The sequence below is a fragment of the Triturus cristatus genome, chromosome 11 (genome assembly GCF_964204655.1).
Source record: "Triturus cristatus chromosome 11, aTriCri1.1, whole genome shotgun sequence".
In the NCBI taxonomy this organism is placed as follows: Eukaryota; Metazoa; Chordata; class Amphibia; order Caudata; family Salamandridae; genus Triturus; species Triturus cristatus.
In genome coordinates, this window is record NC_140594.1 from 355231225 (window position 1) to 355251953 (window position 20729).

At 41.3% G+C, this 20729-nt stretch overlaps 1 protein-coding gene across 3 annotated transcripts in view; it reads left to right on the plus strand.

Moving 5' to 3' along the window:
- The window catches only part of LOC146784167 (uncharacterized), a 901426-nt gene that overhangs the window by 479121 nt on the left and 401576 nt on the right, over window positions 1-20729 (plus strand). For 2 of the 3 annotated variants that reach the window (XR_014970387.1, XM_085633210.1), the window contains exons 24-25: window positions 5582-5848; window positions 9787-9963. Coding sequence is in view for 2 of the 3 variants with exons in the window: in XM_085633210.1 (XP_085489336.1) it covers window positions 5582-5848; window positions 9787-9963 (444 nt within the window). In the remaining variant the exon portion in view is untranslated. Of the gene's footprint in view, window positions 1-5581; window positions 5849-9786; window positions 9964-17636; window positions 18923-20729 lie in introns of those variants that run through there. The other variant, XM_085633211.1, reaches the window with a different exon arrangement.

Sequence of the window (20729 nt, forward strand, 5' to 3'; positions counted from 1 at the left end):
ATGCCACCAGGTTGTGGGGTCTCAAATCGGACACCGGGGAACAGAAATATGGAATTTTACAAATTCAGTTTTTTTGGCATTTGGAAATTGTCTCTTTTTAATTATTTTATAAATTTAAGAACTTCTGAAAAATGCTAATATTGCTAGAGGCATATGATAGCTTGCTTTTTTAACTGTCTTTTTATGATGTAATGAAATGAATTATTTTATTGTTTTTATGGTTATGAATTTTATGATTTAAATGATCATACTTTTGATCGAATAAATAAAACATATTTCTTTTAAGCATTCTACTTTAAAGGGTGGTATTATGGGCTTTAATCTCCATAATAAACGTGTCTTTGTCACTGCTAAGGATGCAATAAGCCACCTTCTCCAATTTGAGGTTATGCCTAGGATCTTTGCAGATATCATGCAGAATAGTCGTGCCAGCATTCAATCGAGAATTAAAGCCGCTGAAAGCCTTTGCAGTTTCATGCATTGTAGACCAGTATTTGGTTCATTTTGGAAAAGACCACAAAATATTTAAAATGACACATTCTACTTGTCGACATCTCCAGGTAGTTAAAGCCGCGTTGTGGGTTCCAGCGCTATTAATTCAGTATTTTGTAGAAGCTGAGTTTTAATCATGCCATCCGAATGCCCTACCCATGATGACTAAAGACAGTAGTACATTCATAATCTTTTAATTCCTGTGAGAGTCATTCTCGCCAGTGCTCCCTGAGAACAATGGTCCAATTATAGTTCCATAAAGTACAGACACCACCCCACAAAATCAACTACAGAGGTACAAATAGGCCTGGAGGGAACAAGACGGTGGGCCATATAGTGGGGGTCCCAGTGCCAATTACAGGCAGTGTGATAATTGGACTTATCCCACTCTCTGAGAGCGATGTAAGCCACATTCGAATTGTGGATCATCAAAGGATTGAAGGGGTCCCAAAAAAGTAAGTCTTGATTGATTGATTGATTTGAGATTTGTTTAGCTAGAAATAACCCAGAAAAAAGGCTCCCTTGCGCTGGCAGAAGGCAGCCACAGTGAGAGAGAATGAAGTTATTTGGTGAATCGTTAATATTTCAGTAGCTTATGGAAGGAGTTAAGGCTGCTATCAATCACACAGTCAGCATTTGTAGAGCACAGCACTGTCACCCCTACCGGTTTCTAGGTGCTGCGTTTCCATCGAAGAGCCAGATCTTGAGTCTCTATCTTAAGTCTGCCAGTGATGGAGCTGTACAGTTCGTTCTAGGTCTTGGCAGCGATGTAGGAGAAGGAGCGGCCACCGCTGCAACTGCTAATGGAGTGAAGTGGTAATGGAAGAGCATTTGAAGCTTTTGGCAGCCACCAAATCAAGTCTTGGGATATCTGTGGATTGTAGGCAGGCTATCTTAAAGGAGTTTAGGATTCTAGATGCAGAGAAACAATGGGAAAATTTTGAATATAGCTTTGTGACACAGCCAAAGAACTTTCAAAATGCATCTTTTGTGGGAGGGCAGCAAATAAAGGAATTGCAGGTGTTTAAACATTCTGGTATGTCTTTTAATAGCAGGCGTGATGGGATTAGAGTTTTGATAATGGATTTGTCGTAGTGTCCAGGAAGGACTTGTAGTAGGTTGTAAGGGTCTCAGAAAAGAAAGAAGCAGCTGTATGTGAGCCCAATATGAGCAGAGACATGCTGGGTGTAAAAAATGACTCCGGTTTTGGGATAGCATTGGAAGTTGTGGAAGAAGGACCAATATCTTTTGGCCAACAGGTGGAAGACCAGAAACAGCTGTTGCTGAAGAAGAAAACATGCATTTTGTTGATATTGAGGTTTTGGCATTGGCTGTCACGCATTCCTTGAGCTGGGATTGGAAAATTTGGAGATTGTCATCAAAGCTGGGATGCTTTGGATGCCCACCACTGGCCAGTTTTAAAAAGTGTCGTGTTCCTCTGTAAAAGTGCTTCAATTAGTAATTGTGAGCATATTTTGAAAAGCTCTATTCTACATACTTGTAAAGTGAAGTATATGATGGGTTGAGGACAACCACAATTTCAAGGGTGTCGCTTTATAGAAACGTCCTCTCACAGATAGCATTAATCCCTAGCCATACCGGTGTGTAATGTGTAATATTAAAACCATAGCATAAGTGCAATAGTTTATATGCCAGGTGAAACCAGTACATATGTGGCAACCCAGGCCCATCTAAGTTGATCTTTGCATATAGTTTTGACAGTCAAAGCCCTGGCTTTGCCCTACTTCAAATTAAGCTTTTACCTGCTGATTCTATCTCCCAAATGAGGGACCAGGGTATCACCAATGCCAGCATGTCAAAGATGCAATTAATATGCAAAATGTATCTTTTTCATTTGTACTCCCTCCCCCTCCCTCACAGTTACAGACCCAGAGGGGTCGACCTAAAAAAATCTGCCAACGTTTCTTGCATTAGCGGCATTGTTATCTTGAACCATATCCTTTAGACCTTGATTAAATATTATGCTGAAATATTTCAAGTTATCAGGATAGATACGGTTCAGTCAATTCCCCCTTTTGCATAATTTTTCCAAAATTATGTCAAAGCAAAATACTCAAATTTCACACACATGCAGGAATGGCAGATGAGGATTCTCTTTGGTGGAGCTTTCTCACTGTGCTGGTAGTGCCTATATTCAATTCAAGTGAATGCGTGCTCTAATTGTATTTTGGAAAAGACATTAAGATCATATTTAGCCATAGACTGCTCTATCAACAGAGGTGCCAATGGAGTAGAATAATACCTCGACATAAGGTCTCTCACTTTTATCACCAATAAAACGTAGTCGTCTCTGCCCTCTTTTCAATGTTGTGTAGAGCCACGCATCAATTCCTCTTTCATTGAGGTCTTCTCTTCCACCAACAAGACATGTGCCAATATAACCTTAATTGGCCAAAAAATATCTGCCAAATGTGAATGCAGTTTGTGCTGCTCTTCAGGCTGCTTGGAAGTACAGTTTACTCAATTTGTTCTCCACAACTTTATGCCTGGTGATACCAGGCCCAAGGAAGTCAAAGCACAACATGGGCATGGTCAGAACCACCACACTAATGTCCCAAAAGAGATAACATCTAAAAATACTATGTAGAATGTCAAGAAGTTATCAATGTATGTGCAGTTAACATACTCGGAGGAGAGGAAGGTGCATTACCTGCCCCTAGGGTGCAGTATTCTCCAAATGTCTAATAGTGCACTAGAGAATACCTCTAGACCTACTGTTAATAAAATCCGGCCTTCCTGACCTAGCCAAGACGAGTCCCACTGTTATGTTCCAGTCCCCACCAACCACAAATTTAATTTGACGCATTCTGTAAAATCTCTGAATAGGTGAGCTAAAAAACACAATCAGCCTGGTAAATTTTTGAGGCATGGATTAAACCCACCATCTCTGTCTTCCCTTTGTCAAACTTTTAACAAAAACATAACATTCTCAAGGGTCTTTCCAGGTTTTTATAAGGTGGAAAGGGAGTGTCCTTTGGAAAAGAATAGCTGCACTGCATCTCTAGTATGCCGATGCATCTGCCAAGAGTAAGCCCTTTTCGTTACAAAAACACACATTTTCCCCACTAATCTCTCCTTAGTTTGTCAGACTAAGTAGGGAACAAAATGTGTGTCTCTTACAGCATTGCTATGACTGGGTGTTTCATTGTCATGTACATCAGGGTACTTTTGCATTTGATTTGAGGTGTGAGGAAGTTCACATTAACTGACGTTACTATAAGATCTTGTGGATGTGTGTCATGCCACATTTCTCACCTTCCATGCTTCAAAAATCAATCCATCACAATCACAAAATCGATGTATTTGAACATCAAACAGCAGAAAAACGTGTCTGCAGGGTACGACAAAATTGGCAGATTGGTCTGCATACATGAGAAAAGGTGTAAAAGTGAAATAAGAGAAGGAAAAAGGGGTACTTGGAAATTGATATGTCTGTAGGAATGGGAAAATAGGAGGGCTATCACAGATATTTAGATATGAACAACTAATATGTGTCTATCTAAGCCAAATCCTATAAAGCATGATTAGAACCTATACCAACCTTTATGAAGGCAAGCTTAAACCCTTCCCCCCCACCCGACACCAGCCACCCGCAGGAAAACTGGGCTGAAAAAGACCCAAAGTTCTTGTAAGCAATATAAGATACTCAATAGATGGATTCTAAGTGTACTCTCTAATCCCTCAGGTCTTCTCCTATCACCGCAGAGAGTTTTGCGGCAGAATGGAGCATTGGTTTCATTCCAAATCAATCATCAGGGCATGGTGTATCTATTGCAGAGTTAACAGGAGATCCAAGAAGTTTCTATAAGGCGCCCAAGTCATAGTTATTCTTCATTCTGCCCTTCTCTTATTATCAGCCTCATGGCTAGTTCCAATAGTCCTTATCTGGTTTCCTATTTTTTGAGCTGTAGACACAGCAGCATGAACCTCCTGCATTTAGGTTGAGTCAAATATGCTGTGGTAAAAAATCTTGTTTTTTTTATATGAGCGATTCATTGTTTTTCTACTCCGGTGAGAACGCCAAACTCACCTGTTGTGCTGAAACAAGGAGGCTATGATGAGTCACAAGGGCTTTTTTGAGGACATTGAGAATGTTTTCTGTAGGCCATTTCTAATATTAGCGGCATAAAGAACTTAAAACTGCAACAGTTCCAGAAGGACTGCTGCCACAAACTGCAGCATATCTGACTGCTCCAGTCCTTCAGACACTTTCTCAAGCTCTTGCGTTTCCACGTTGTTGGTGCATCCGAGTGGGACTCAGCTTAGTCTCAGTGGTCAAACGACAATCTCGCTTGCCTCTGCTCTACACCATTTCTCTCACAACCCTTAGCCATCTGCCACGGCCACCTCATAACGTCTGTCAGGCAGTCTTTCACCAAGCAAAGAAACTCTAGCTTTGGAGGAGATCTACTCAGAGGTACTAGGGCAGTTTCCACGCAGGACAGCAGGAGCTCCTTCAGCGCTCATTTAGAGTGCAGGTATCACAGGGTAAGCAAAGCCCCCCATCTAGAATATTTTTCGTACGATGTGTGATTAAATAAATCACCCAGGAGACTATAGGCTGCATCAATAAAAATACAAAGGTCACTTAGGTAATGACAAGATGTAGTACTAGGTATATATATGATCAGGAGATTCTCAATCCTAGGGTGCAGTGTGTTTGATGGAATAAAGAAGCCAAGTACATAATGAGGACCGAGTTGGAGCTCAGTGAGCATTTTGATGCATGTGATGGAAAAGGACTTCAGGGGTGGTCATTGGTTCTGACCTGATGGAGATTTTAAAATTTGGTACAATGAGCTACCTCATTTTATGTTCTGGAGTAGATACGTTGGTTTTTGATGCTCAAGGAGATCCTAGAGACGTGCACAGAATGTGATGTGATGTGAGTGAAGGGTTCTCTCAATAATGCTTCCATTTTAGCCTGGGGGTTATTGTAAGTGCATTCGGTAATTTGGGCACTGCAGATGACCAGACCATTTCTTTATATTCTGTGTATATTACCTAACCGAACTGTAGTTTTTAATACAAGCCCACAATTCAAATACTGTTTTGCCTCCTCTTTCAGGGTCGGTCACCAATGAAAGTTCCCTCTTCACTTATGACTCGCAGCACCTGATTGAACTCTACCAAGCCAAGCATGACACTGACTTTCTACCAGCATTTACTGTTGATGAGGATCCCAATGACCCGCTTACACCATCCATGCACGCGCTCTGCAAAAATGATGAGTTCTGTAAGTTTGATGTCCTTGCCACCAGGAGCCTTGAAGTGGGAAATGCCACAAAGATCTCCCACCAACGTCATCAGAAGCTGGTTGGAAGCCTGGAACCAGGTAAGGCTGTGACGGTGATATTCCCCAGTGACATTATACATTTCCACCACTCCCCTTCTTGGTTTCAAATAAGGATCATCCTGAGTTGGTGTCTATTTGTCAACCACAGGTTCCTTGAAAATTACGGCTTGAACTCAGTTTTTGCTAGAGCACTTTCTCCGAGGTAACACGAGGAGGCATGTGTGAAGCCAAAACATGCACAAAGGTGATTGACCTAGAGTCTCAAAGTCTGTTACACGCCTGTTTCTTCCTTGACACCTAGATTGAGTGCACTGGTGCTAAACCACTTCAGTTCTGTTTATATCTAAACTGGAAGACTACTTTTCCATCACCACTATCGCTGCACAGCCCCCTTCCTTAACTCTCTCTCTAACTTTTTAGAACAGTTTACTGGCGATAGAGCACCATGTTGTTTTGAAATTGTAGGGGTGCATCATAATCATCAGTAGTCCACACCCATATATTTAGTGGGAATTTATTAACGTGTGGTTTAGAAATGTAGTACCAAAAGTAGCATATAATAGTGCAAATAGAAACTTAATCATGTTAATTATGCAGATCAATGTAGGGTTTGATTGAAAATGTATTTTAGATGATGCGTAATGAATTAGTTCACATATAATGTGATGTCCTAGGTTTAAACGTGCACCATATTAAAAGTCTGCACGTATAGTTTTGCTTATTCATGTATGCAATTTAATGAATATCAATGCTTTTAATTTGATTTTAGAAATGCGTGTTTGAATTGTGTAAAGGCCTAACCGCATATATGTTTCAGAGAAAGGCCTATTCGTTCTTATGTTAGCTGAATATTGCAGGCCGAAAATTGTTTCCCTTGGAAAGGCTCTGGGTTTTGAGAAAGTCAGCAGATCTCAGAGAGTGGAAAGTTTCTCGTTCCTGTTTCTGTTGCAGGTGCAAGGACACCTAGCTCGTTAGGAAGTCAAACCATTTGTTTTAGGAGGTAGGACGGTAGGAGAAGCAACTATGGGAGTACACTGGAATGCAGAAATGATACTTTCAGCGGAGAAGGTGTCTGGGACCCAAGGTCAAGCTAACCGACTTTGGATGAAGTACGAGTTTCGCTGGAATAAGTACAGGAGGAAGACCTGGCTAGAGAGGTGTGACGGGGGGCGTGTTCTACTATTTTGTGATTTTTATTAAGGGACAGTGCCCCGAAGGTTGAGCAGTTGAGGATTAGATGGGAAGCTAGAAGGAGCATCTTAGAACGAGCTCTGTAACTTGGGCTACTGACTGAGCAAAGTTGATGCACTTCTGAGGAAGTCTTCACTTCTGACACCTTTTTACTCTCTTGCCTGGGGATAATGCTAAGTAGTGATGTCACCTTAGAGATAGTGTAGGGATACACTAATTGCTTTTTCATTCTAGGTTAATGCCTTCTAACATAGAGATTGGAGCAGTTGTTGGTTGCCTAATGCTTCTGGAGCTAACTATTCTTCTTATTCTGAGTCGGATGAGACTCCTGCGTGGAATATTCTTTGTACTAGTGCCCATTTATTTCCTTAACCTAGTGATGAGGTTCTTGTATGTGCAATTATTTTTGGCTTTGTAATAAATTTCAAAACTTGAAGTTCGGAGTCAGTGATCTTTGGAGTGTAAGTTGAAGTTCAATTGGTTATATTGAGAAATTGGATTTTCTTCACTTCACACTATTTAGCAGATAAAAAGGTCCAGTTGGTCTGAGGAGGATTCTTAGAGATGGTAAGATATGGTAAGATAAGAATCCAGTTTTATCAGTTGGTAGCAGAGGATGTTTATCTCTGATAGTAAGGGGAGATCTAGATCAAGATAAGAGATTACCGAGTCCCATAGAGTTCGAGCGATGGTGATCCATTGGATTGTAAGCGGAGGACGACGGAGGTTGATGGAAACCGACGGAGAGAAGCGGTGAGGCGGAAGTAGCAGTTCGTGGTAGCGTGCGTAGGAACAGGGTGATGTCTTTTAGATTGCGGTGTTGATTCAGTGTGTGATGTCTTGCGGAGTTGGAATGAGAGTCGTGTGATTAAGTATTGGACCATGAGGGCGCGCGGGCCAAGAGATTTGATTTTGATATCCCAGGTAAAAAGTTTGTGGTGTAGAAGACACCCAGAGTTGAGATTGTTGACCAGAGATTGTGGGAGTCATGAGACGTCGTTGACAACCCACGGATGATAGGGAGCGTATGTGTGAGTGTGTGAATAACCGACTCTGGTCGTTGGTTGCTGTATGTAGAACATCGAGAACTTGAATCCTATCGATTGATTTAGAGGCGATTGTCCGGTCGTTTCGCGGACAGACAGTTGCCAGATTTGAGGTCAACAGTTTCGAGCGACTGTTCGGTCATTTGGTGGACAGACAGTCAGAGAAGTGATTGTCCGGTCGTTTCGTACTTCAGAGTGTGATTGAGATGCGTGAAAGGGTGAGAAGCGAATTGTAAAGGAGGGGAACTGCTGCAAGCGGAGGAAGAGTGACGTCAGAGAGTGCCGCGCTGCAATAGGTAGGTTGGTGTGAGCCGCACTGGTATTTGTGGATTGACATCAGGAAGTAAACAAAAATATTGTGTGCGAACGAAAAATCAGTTCATCCTGAAATGTTTTAAAGTTTTACGAGAACTCTGTAGAGAGACAGACTTGGGAAGGAGAAGAAGCTCCTCCAGAGGATACTCCAGCACATTACATGGCTAAGAATGTGAGGTTGCATACCATAATTTGGCTTGTAAATTGGCATAAAATGACTCAAGGAGAGGGAGAATTGATTTTCCCACGATATGGTACTTTCAGGTTAGGCGTGTTGTACCAGTTGAAATCTGTGATGTCTTCTTTGCGACCTCTACCTAGACCGACACAATTTGAGGCGCTACACGCATGGATTAGAGCAGCGTATGACAGAAAAAGGGATAGAACTCAGGGAAGGGTGAAGAAGTCGATCAGGGCATTCCAAGATGCGAGATGGGATGCATTGGAGAAAAGGTGGAGGGTGGAAATGATTGAGGGGGATAGATTATATCCGCTAATAGAAAAGACAGGAAGCGCGTAGGCGAAGAGCGTAGAGGAGGATTGTTAGAGATGGTAAGATATGGTAAGATAGGAATCCAGTTTTATCAGTTGCTACATGCTACTTTTAGAACTACATTTCTAAACTACGCGTTAATAAGTTCCCACTAAATATATGGGTGCGGACTACCGGTGATTATGATGCACCCTTACAATTTCAAAACAACATGGTGCTCTATCACTTGTCCACTGTTTACAATATCTCCCTATTGTAATGCAAATGAGAAGAAACTGCAACCAACCAATCCCTTACAGCAGATGGGGTGTACTGTGAGATATCTGTTCCTTTTTGTCGAAACTAAACGAATGTGCAGCCTTTTATTTTATACTTTTGCTGCTGTGTAACCTTTGAACGCTGTGCATCCTGGATTCATTTTACGCCATTTCCTGTTTCAAAGGTTGAAAACAATTCTTAAAATGAAAGACATCCAACCAAAGAAAATCCCTCACAAAAAAACATTCTGTCAGAGTTAAATACTAAACAGTGTCATATTTAATGTTTGAGAAGAGTACATGCCTTCATTAACATTAATGCTCTGTAAACCTTAAACTATGGTGACTGGAACCTATTCAATGAATTAAATTGAGGTCATGTAGGACACCTCTCTGTACAGTTATAAAAAAGTAAGACTATTTTAAAGATTTTGTTTGAAAAAAAAAAAGATAAAATTAAAAAATAATATTTTAAAGTTGTATTATAATATATGGCTAATGCCTGCAGCTGGCAGTAATATTCCCCATCTGCAGCACCTCTCTTCCTGCAGGACTTTCAGACAGTGAAGTGAAGGAGAGGGTGGGAAAGAAGTGCAGGGTACCACATGTTTTTTTCCATACACCAGACAGCATCCTGTGCTGTCGCTAACACGGCTCTCTTATGTCCCCTTCCAGTGAAATCATGTGGCTGGCTGGCTCCGCCCAAAAACGGAAATAAGCGAGGGACGACCTATCTGGAAGGCAAGAGCGTTACATTTTCCTGCAATAAAGGCTACATCCTAGTGGGGTCTTCAGAGAGAACATGTCAGTCCAGTGGCACCTGGACAGGGGACGAGCCTCAGTGTGTGTCGGGTAAGGGCATGTTTACCTTCCTCACAATGTGGATGTTGTGCCGCTGCTTTGTACACCATGTTGACGTTTCTCTGCTTAGCTGCATGGCACAGATCCTGCACTCCTGCTAAATAATGCATGGGTAGACAAAAAGGCCCAGGCAGATCCTGGCATGTGTGTGCCCTACTGAAACTGTCAGATTTCCATTAATGCCAGTTTTTCAGATCGCCCTTTCTGTGCTATATAGGTAGGGCAGTTGGGTAATGAATCCCAGCTTTCCATGCAGTTTACGCTCAGCTGTCTGAGGTTTATGACAAAAACATACACTATCTAAAATGCAACAGTTTTCTGAGCTCCACCTGAATTTACTTTTGCGTTTTTTTTTTTTTTTTTTTTAAACCTTTATTTACACATCGAATATTCACAGTCATGGGCCTACAACCGCTTGGGCCGGCCGCTAACGTAGAGATAAGGGAGGAAAACAATAGTACAACATCACAGGAGCCGGAGCGAGCCGCACGCATAACGGCTGCAGCCGCCCACAACTGAACACAGCACTACAGAGAGGTTTCTTATTAACTCTTTTAGAAATAAAAACAACAAAAAGAAACTTATACCAGGCAAAAGAACTCCATTAACAGAGACTTGCTCTCTCATGAGCGGGGGACAACAGCGACAACGCAGCCAATTACACAGTTATTCGCGTGAAAAAAGGGGCAGGGGGGGCAGGGAGAGGATCGGCCATCAATCCTGCAAAGCGACCAGGAACATCAAAGTCAAGGGGACATCGTGACGTCTGGTGCGACCACCAAGGGGGGGGCGCAGCTATCCCCCCGATAGGAATTCCAGGGACCCCACATCTTACTCCATGCCCTAGGCTTGCCTCTGGCCACGACTTTTGCGTTTTTTTAATTCACAAGCATTCCCAGAATCTCAACTGCAAAGCAGCACCAGCCACAGGTTTCCAGGCATTTCACATAGAGTCATGTGACACATCCCAGGGCCCTTGTCCCACTTACAGAAATGGGTATACAGTAAGATTTCCAAACGGAAATGGAGCTTTGGAAATGCAATTTCTTTTCTTTTTTTTGGCAGTGTGAAAATGTTTTTCTCCTTTGTTAGGGAGGGTAGAGGTAATCCAGCCTTTGGCCGTAGGCTAGAGTTCCTTTCTGGCCATTTCTGGGGTGGAAAGACGTCTGATCATAATTTGCGAATGCACACAAATTTACATATGTTTGGATGTTCAGAATCATACAAGGCCAATTCTGCTTTGTAATGCCCACTTTCCACCCCTTATGTGGGATTTACTAATGCAGATTTCTCTGCCCTCCTGGCAGCAAAATCTGCCATAATACATTCATTTAGGGCTGCAAGCAATCCTGTTGTGAATAGGGCACGGCATAATACATTCGATTGGGAATGGATTGTCATCTTGAGAACCGGGATGCTGTAAATACTCAAGGTAACTATATCTTGCTAAGGAAGATAGTTTTGCACTAAATTGGCGATTTTCATAACTTATGCAAAGACAAACAAATATTTCTTAAAGACAAGGGGCAAATACTCTACTTATATCCTCCTTTTGCCCTAAAATCAAAATATAGCGATAAAGGGCCTGATCATGGTGTCGGTCGGACCGCCAGTGAATGGTCGCTATTCTAATCGGGCCGAAAGGTAGAACCGGTCCAATTTTGGCATGATTGGCATGATTTTATCAGACCTGCATCAAAGCTATTTAAGACAGCATTTAGAGTATTTTTTAAATATATTTTTTTTAAATTGCTGAAATTTAGAAACAGATTTACTAATGTGCTAATCAACTTTGGTGCCCAAAGGCAATTTGCAGTAGAAATGTTGACATGAGCACAGCACAAAATGTTTTCCATCACAAAGCACTAAAACCCTTCATGATTTTTGCACAAGGGTCATAATGGAGAGGAAATAGCACAAACACCCCAGGATTCCATGAAAAGCCACATCAATCAAAGCCAAGAACATGGGGTACAAGGCGGTATTTGTGCAATAGCAAATTCTGTTTAGGGTCGCGTAAACACAGCATAGAGCATCTGCATAGAATAGGACATCCTTGGCATGTGCCACATCGAAAATACAGCAATACACCATTTTTAACCAATTCTGTCAAGCAGAGCTGCAAAAAGTTGCCTAGTGCTGCATTGTGTGATGCTTAGTAAAAGTAAACCCAAGTGTCTGTAAATTAAAAAAAAAATGTTAGACCCCTCCGTGAGATCCAAGACCTTCCTCGACAACCTGTTGCTGCTGCCTTTCTTGCCCCGAGGAATTATTCCCTATGTCAAGTTTCAGGTTGGGACAGATGACCAAAGAGACCTTCACAATAGGATCATATTAACATCATTGGTGCCCCTAAGCAAAGATGTCTGAGGCACTCTCCATTCAGGGTACAGATGGGAAAACAGGTCGGAGGACTAAACTGGCACATGGGCAACTCCATGCAATCTGGCGGCTGCTACCAGATTACGGTGACTGATCGCCAGCATACTTTAAAGATAAATTCGGGTGGTGCTGAGTCATAGCGCCTGGATAACTTTGTATGTGGTGTGATGCGAAAACCCACATGAAACTGCACACAGCATGTGTTATGAGCACACATTTTTTTTTGGGGGGGACTCAAAAAAGTTCACACTCTAGCAAAAATAAAAAATAAATGGGTGAAATAGTTAATTTCACACACTTTTCACGTAGATTGTCTATAAAGGTGTAGGTCCTGAATGGACACTATTCTCATGCTTTTATGGTGTGCTTTCAAGGTGTTTGTAGTTCACTTATTCTTCAAATAATAGTAGCAAATCGGTGTCACTTCTAGCATTATTTCAATACACTGGATAAAAGCCCAGGCTTTACAGTAAGCGAAAAAACATCTGGGCATTTAATTTACCACGGCCCAAAGTGTTTCAAAATGTTTTTTCCCCATCCTGCCCCTTCTATTTATATTCTCTTCTATAATAAGGGACTGGGACTCTGTTTAGCAGGTGCAGGTTGGGAAAATTAAATGACACACAGATCTCTCAATTTCAGACTAGTAACCATCAAGGTATCCTTCAAATAATGCAGACTTGGAAGGCTTAGAAAGCAGAGTAACTGATCAGGTTACAGAGACTGTGGTACTGGTAATGTCATAAAATATGTAAAAATGAAAAAGATGAAATCCCTCAAAGTGAGTCATCAAATAACATCTTTAGCAGCGAACGCTCACTAGCACCAAGGGAATAACTTAAGCAGTAGGTTTTCTCTAGCTTAGCATGATTTATCACTGAGATATCAACTTTAAGTATATTTTGGAATTGTGGAAATGGTCCCCTATTGTCACAAACAACACACACACACTTACCCGTCCACAATCGCACCGTTGGCCTTTAAAGTGTTTCTCAGTTGCATGGAACCACCCCTGTGCGACTGTTGGTAAGGAAATGGAGATGGATTTTTCAAGACCCCAGACCCGACATCATGATGTGATGAAGGCTTCCCCTGCATGGTCTGCAGTGAGAATTCACTCTAGCAACAAAAACAGCCATCTCCACTCCATTCCTCAACTTCCTCACTCAGCCTAGGATGGCCCCACACCTGCACACAAACAGTGGTTGAGAGTGCAGGGCCTGCAAATGGTAGCCAAGTACCATGTGGTTACAAATTGAATAGAGGCATTTAAGCAATATATCCGTGAGCATCAAACCTCTGAAGATAGATACTGTTTTGATTAGAAGTGTATTCCCCAAACTAAGGGCACAATTTTTCCTTGGAGGTTACACTGCTGATGCCCGTTGGCCCAAACAGAAAGTCCATCTTATGGCCAACTGTGTTCCTTAGGACAACAGTAAGCAAGCCCAATGTGTCAATTCAATCAAGTAGCTTTAACGTTGCTTTATTTTCCACCCAATGTCATTCTTTTATAGAAACATTCGAACTAGTGTTGAACGCCCACTGCTTAATTTGAGCCAGTGGTTGCTTGTGGGCTACTAATTTTTAGGGACTGGCACTTATTTTTCCTTATTTAATATTGACTGAAAGCAAGAGAGGGAAAACCCACAAATGGGAAAGAAGGAAGAAGAGTAAGACGGAAAAACCATCGCAAAGGTAGAAAGCATGGACCGACAAGAGTGTAGTGAATTTAAGAAGCCTAGGGTCAATTCAGGACTATGCAGGATTGGTATTAGGTGCACCAACATTTAATATCGCCTACCGCAGGCTTCTGATTAGAGCTTTGTGCAAAGGCACTCATTCTTTTAAACAAATTAAGCACTGTGAAATCCGTCTCAGCACAGGATTTTTTCAGAGATGTCCAGACAGGCCCAACCCAATGTAACATTACACTATTCCACCTGGCCAGAGGGACAGTGTCGCAACCTTTGATCTACGGATTTGGCATATTATGCTGGAAGGGCCATCTTCAACCCATGTTTCACATCTTCAACCCATGTTTCACATCTTCAACCCATGTTTCACATCTTCAACCCATGTTTCACATCTTCAACCCATGTTTCACATCTTCAACCCATGTTTCACATCTTCAACCCATGTTTCACATCTTCAACCCATGTTTCACATCTTCAACCCATGTTTCACATCATTGATATCATCAAGCAAGAGTCACACTTCTCAGTACAATACGTTGTAACACTTCCCTTCTTTTCACTCAGCCACCAACATGCATTAAGAACCCCAGGCACATACACTACTTCAGTATCAAACTACAGAACACATCTTGATAGTAGAGTGGCTACAGGTTCAAGAATTGTAGATGGAAAGATTGCTTGCCTTTGGGACCACAGGAAGACATGGATTCAAGAGAAATGAAGAATAATTAAACTGTTATTGGTAGTCTCCAGAATATGGAGTTTATTGGAATAAACTCGGTAAAATGTGTTAATTGATGCTGCACAATCTGAAAGTAAGACTGTCGCTGCACTTGGACCATGAAAGTACACTGCTTCACTCTAGGCTGTTATGTGTTGACAACAACCGAAACTACAGCCTCTTAATCAGATACATTAACTTCTGGATGGATATATTGTTATGTTGCTATGAAACAACTGAATTGCTTCTATAGGTGGAGAAAAGTAAATCTTTTCCAGGTTTATGGTGTACTGATTGTCATCTGCTATGACGTTTTATAATCAACTGCATTATGGTTAACCTTGTACCAAAACATAACCAAGAACAAACCGGCAAATAATTGGAATGAACAGCAAAAACATTATAATGTCTGTACTAGAAGTATGAGATCATTATGTTGATTTAATTAATGTCCGGTCAAGCTAGGTAAAGGGTGAAAGCCCATACAAAAAGGGAAATTAAAGAAATAAATAGAAATGGTGGTAGAGTACATATCTGACTTATGGATGCCATGTGGTAGAGTAGATGTCTGAATTATTGATACCATTTGGCAGGAAATAAAGGGCCACAACCAATTTGTTTGAGGTAATTTGCCTCTGGAGTTCTGGGGTCCATCTTACTATGGCTTTGCAGACTGGGCCAAGTGCACACTGTCTGCACTTGAGCCTCAGGGAAGGGAGGGCGAGCACTCACAGGCTTCTCACAGAGGTTGTTTGGGGGCAGAGACTTAGAACAGTTAAACAACAGACATCAAAATTCACTGTTCAATCAGTGCTTGTTTTAAGAAAAAGAAGATGCTTGTCTCAGCAAAACAAAATGCCACACACGTTAATGGGGTTCTGATACAAGGCTCAGTGATGCCCCACACTGTCTATAGTGGACTAACCAATTCATCTGGTGCTGCCAATATCTACAAAGTAGTGACATAGATAAAAGGTCACGGTCAATTTTAAGGCGTGTACAAACTCACTATCATATAGGGTACTACGTAGGTCCGTTTGTTCAGATTTTGAGCAAACAAGCAAAAGAGTTCCCACTGGAAATCATTATTTTCCTAATGGCAGTCTTATGTTTACAATTTCAAGATACAATGTCCCAGACTTTTGATCTCAGGCCCTTTGTAACCTGTTCACTTGGATGAAGATCAGTGCAGATACTGGTTGCGTACTCTTCACAGTTTCACTTTGCACTCTCAGTATCTTCATCTCTAGGAGATGGATCATGGACCACATCCCCGCTTCCCACTGGGCCTCTGGGAACAAGCAGCATGGCTGGCCTAGGCAGGAGATTCTCGTCTTTGGTACCGGGTCGTCGATCACATCCTCAATTATGGTGACATCATTGACTCTTGATCGATTCAAGTAAATGTGGCAGCACACGTCCCTCCGGTCACACTGCAGACACGGAGGACAGCATACTGTTGCTCGGGTTTGCAGATACTTCCCGCAGTTCTCCAGATGAACCAAGTGGAGGGGCCTGGTGGTCCTTCACATCCTGAGTCAGTGATATTGACTCCTTGTACAAGTGGGCTTCTTCTGAGTGCTCCACACACTGGGAACATGGCTGGGCTTCTCCTACTGGTCAATTCGTCTGCCTACAGGTAAGTGTCATCTCTTCTTTACTTATAGTGATTTAGAGGATGTCATTAAAACAATCACTCTATATTTATTTATTAAACAAGCATTTGTATATGGTATTGTCATGAAATTCATATTAAAAGGGATACAAACTGTTTGTAATCTGCATTTCTGCAGTTTGCAGCACACTTCCTGACATCCTGGACATTTTCTTACTTGAATAGAATTACAAGAGCAAAGAGAAATTACGAAAATGTATCTTTTGTTCCAGCAGTTCTCAGAAGAGTTTGGGAATATGTCCCATCTCAAAAAATGTTGACAAGTGTATATTGATTTGATCAGGAGGAACCTCTACAGATATGTCTCATTATCCGACTATGCAGCCTTATCCACAGGCTGTAACTTGGCCTGTAACCTTAACTTTGTATGTAACAAGACTCCAGTCCTCGTTCTTCCAGCTAGCATGACCAGGATTACTTGTATTTCATCAATCCATGCTCAGCTTTGTGGCACATCTGGCCAGAATTCCGAAGATACTGGGTTGTTCATGATTTAAAATTTCTTAGAGAGGAAGGAAGGCAATGCGGAATATTGCCTTGAATACATGTCGAACCACTCTGTCGAAAGTCACTCTGTGCTCATAAAAGATACCTGTGTCATGGGCTATGTTTGGAGCAACTTCTGATTTAATGTATGAAGTTTACCCTTGGATGCTGGAAGGCCTTGGGAACTGGGCCCTTAAGTTGATGCCTCTTCCTGCTGATTAGTCAGCCAGTGTTCACAGACAACCGTGAACTCTCTCAAACAGGGTAGAGGAGAAGAAACAATTTCTGTTTCCAAACTCTAGAGCGTGATGCTTTTTCTATTATGATATAAGTGACTAAACAGATATGGAATTACTCTTCTGACTTGTTTTTTTAAATCCGACTAACAGATAAATTGACTTGTATTTATGATATGTTCGATTTGGAGCGATCCCATTGGGACAGCCCTACTGTGCGACTGAAATCCCTGTAATAGGGATCTTATATGTATTCGCCTATGCCAGCTGCCATGCTTCAGGCCATTGGATGGTCATTCTTCTACGGGGCCTGCCACAAAACGTTTTTGCTGCTACTGGGCCAAAGTTCTCCAGTGCTATTGTGGTGGTGGTTACTGGTGGTGGTGTTAGGGGTGTTCCTGTCGGGAGAGGGATGAATAGGGAAAGTAAATCAATTCAACTTGACTAAAACTTTGTGTTTTCTATAGTCACTCGCATCAAAGGTGGTTTCCCCAAGGGAAGGTTCTTGGACCAAATCTCAGTCAAGCATCACCCACGCATAGGTGATCATCCACAATGGCATCGACATCGTAAAAGGAGGCATGTTCGTAGTAGAGCATGAAATGGAATGAGAATGATGATTAGAACACAAGTTTGCTATTGAAGTGGAGTACCATTGACCGCCAAGATTAGGTGACAGAGAAAATGTTAACTGAAAATGTTAATGCCATTGATTGCTTCTATGGTATTGTAACTTAGGTGTCTTTACTGTGCATTGCTTCTGGCTCTGTAGCACTTGCGCCTATTTTGCATAGTTTGAGACGGTGTCACTCTTTTGTTGGGTTCTTTTTATATTTCCTGCCTGGTGAATGTGCCTGTATTTTATAGGTGTTAGGTTGTCTTTTGCTTTTAGCCTGGATTTTAAATATGTTACCAGAGTTTAGTGATGATTTGTGTGCAAATTATGCATGCTATTGCTAAACTCACAACAGTTTGACTCTTTCTAATGTACTTTGGATTTTGACGTATTTTATTTTGCATGAACTGGGACCTTCATCTTTCACGTTCCTCTTCTTTTTGATATAAATGATGCTTGTAGTGTTGCGCCTTGAGTATTTCTTGCATGTAAAAAAAGTTTCATGTACTTTTATGTGTCAGGAAAAAACATCCACATGTCTTGTTTTAATGTCATCCGTCCTTACCTGCTTTTCCCTTCTGTTGAAAGCCTTAGTTTTTCTCCTTTCTAATGTCCCTTGTCAATGCAAAGGTCTTTTTTCATGTGTGGCCAACTCAAAAATATCTTATTCCTTTTCTCCATCTCCAAAACTTCCAACAATCAGTATGATTTAAGTAAATGTACCTAAAATGTCTCAAAAACGGTCTTGTTGCACATCGTTTGGTAAGGGTTGAGCATGAATCTGAATACGTTTATCCCTCCTATGGTGTTCATGGAAGTTTCGTTGGCTTCATTCATATACTTGTGTACATCGTCTGTTCTTTCGTCATTCGTTGTTTACGTATAATGTCTTGTTCAAACCCTTGTATATGTATGTTATCTCAATTACCAGAATCTGTATCTGTGTCCAGACTGAACCTTACAAAAAATATGTGTTTCACTTTTATCATATGTGTCTGTAAATGTGCTTTATTACGTCCCCTGTGTTTCTTTTATGTGTTAGTAGAAACTAGATATGTATTCTATATGTATTCTTGATGTATGTTTGCTATGTTTGATAAAAGTTGACTAATGGATAATAATATTTTCTATATATAATTGTTTTTATATGTGTCCTTTCTTTTTAAGACCTTATGTGTGTTTTCTGTTTGTATCATATAACCTGATTTATGTATCCAATTTACTCCATGAGGGATTATATTAGTGCATTGATGGTATATTTAATCTTTGTGTGTGTGTCACAGGTTTATTCAGGCCGGTTTTATATTCTTTCTTTATTTGAGTTGAACAGCAGGAGGTCATTTCAGTATCAAAAGATTAAGGGTCTGATTTAAATATTGACATTGATGGAAAGGTACCTCCATTGCAACGGTGATGGAGTTCCCTCCCTGCCGACATTATGGTCCACTCAACCAGTTTAGAATCAACCGGACCATAGGTTTGACGATGGCGGAGACTACTCTATCTTCCCCGTGGTCATATCTTTCTAATGACCTGATGGAGTATGGGCTGTTGGAGATTTGCCTGTATATCCACTCACCTAATTTAGGTGGGAAGACATACTGCTAATTGTCAAAGCCCATAACAACCAAGAGAAAACTCGTGGTAAAGGACATAGAAAAGTGCTCATTGTTTTTTTTTCCTTCAAAAAGTAAATTCCAATTTCGGATTTTCTTTTTGAAAATGCAAAAAGCATTGTAAGTTTGCCGGACTGTTCAGTCATGTTAACGGAGACATCTGTCAAACTCACAATGCATTGACAGGAACTGCCCTGACGATGGTTCTTGCAAATGCTAGAAATGGACGCCGGCCCAGCGGGCATTTCTAAATTTGGGGGGCGGCACCTCCGTCAGGGTGACTGAATAATGTACTCTGTTGCCCAGGCAGGGAAATGGGCCATCCGTCAACATTTAAATCAGACCCTTATTATGGTTGCCCTTCTGTGATTGAAATTATATATGCATGCCTTGTATGTTCTTAAGAACTGTTACACCAAGAGCTATTTGTATGAAAGTGTCCTCCCTGTATTAATGACACCAAAATATAATTTGGGAAGCCTTATTGGTTCTTCAATTTATTACTTTTTGCTCAACTTCTCAAATTCAAACTCAGACAGGCCAATGAAACTGTAGATGTTTTGCTGGGTAGTGCCAGATACCCAAGCAGGCTAACACGACACCACTAATCTTTTTTTCTTCAGGCAAAGCCAAGATGCCACTGAGATTTATGTATAAGCATTGATCTGATCGCTTCCTCAGAAAGTACTTCATAGCTAAAGAAACTGAAACCATCAACTTTATTATCTTTCTCAAGCAGTATAAAATGGCTAAAGAGAATAGGTATGCTATGAAAAATCTGTTCTTCGGGTAGTGCTATTCTATCAACAAGATCTCTCCCCACCCCCACACATGGTGAAGTTACTAGAGAGTCATCTGTGCCAAATCAATATTTTCATCAGGCATAAAAAAGGGCAGGAGAGGCAGGAAGGGGTCAACATTGATCTCTGGTAAACAATGAAATTGGGGTACTAAGCTTAATCTCTGCCTGATATAGAATGTTATTGAGGGTATCTGCACCTGGCTGCAAAGCATCTACAACGTCAAAACTAACCTGTTCCACACAACATGGTATAGCCAGAGAGATGGAGGGGATCAGTTCTTTAATTTTCAGTATGCAAATGTCCTATGGCCAGAAAACTGATTGGACAGTAATTTGAGGCAAATATGGTCATGCCGTAATCCACACTGGCTGGATAGAATTTAAGTGCAGCATGAGGGGAGAGAGATGACCACACCAGCACTTAGATTCATGAAAATGTTTTCTTATTACACAGTTTTCAGATAGTTTAGAAAAATGTGTGTCTCTGCCAAAGACCTGGAGAAAAGAAGAACATTGTGGACTCCTA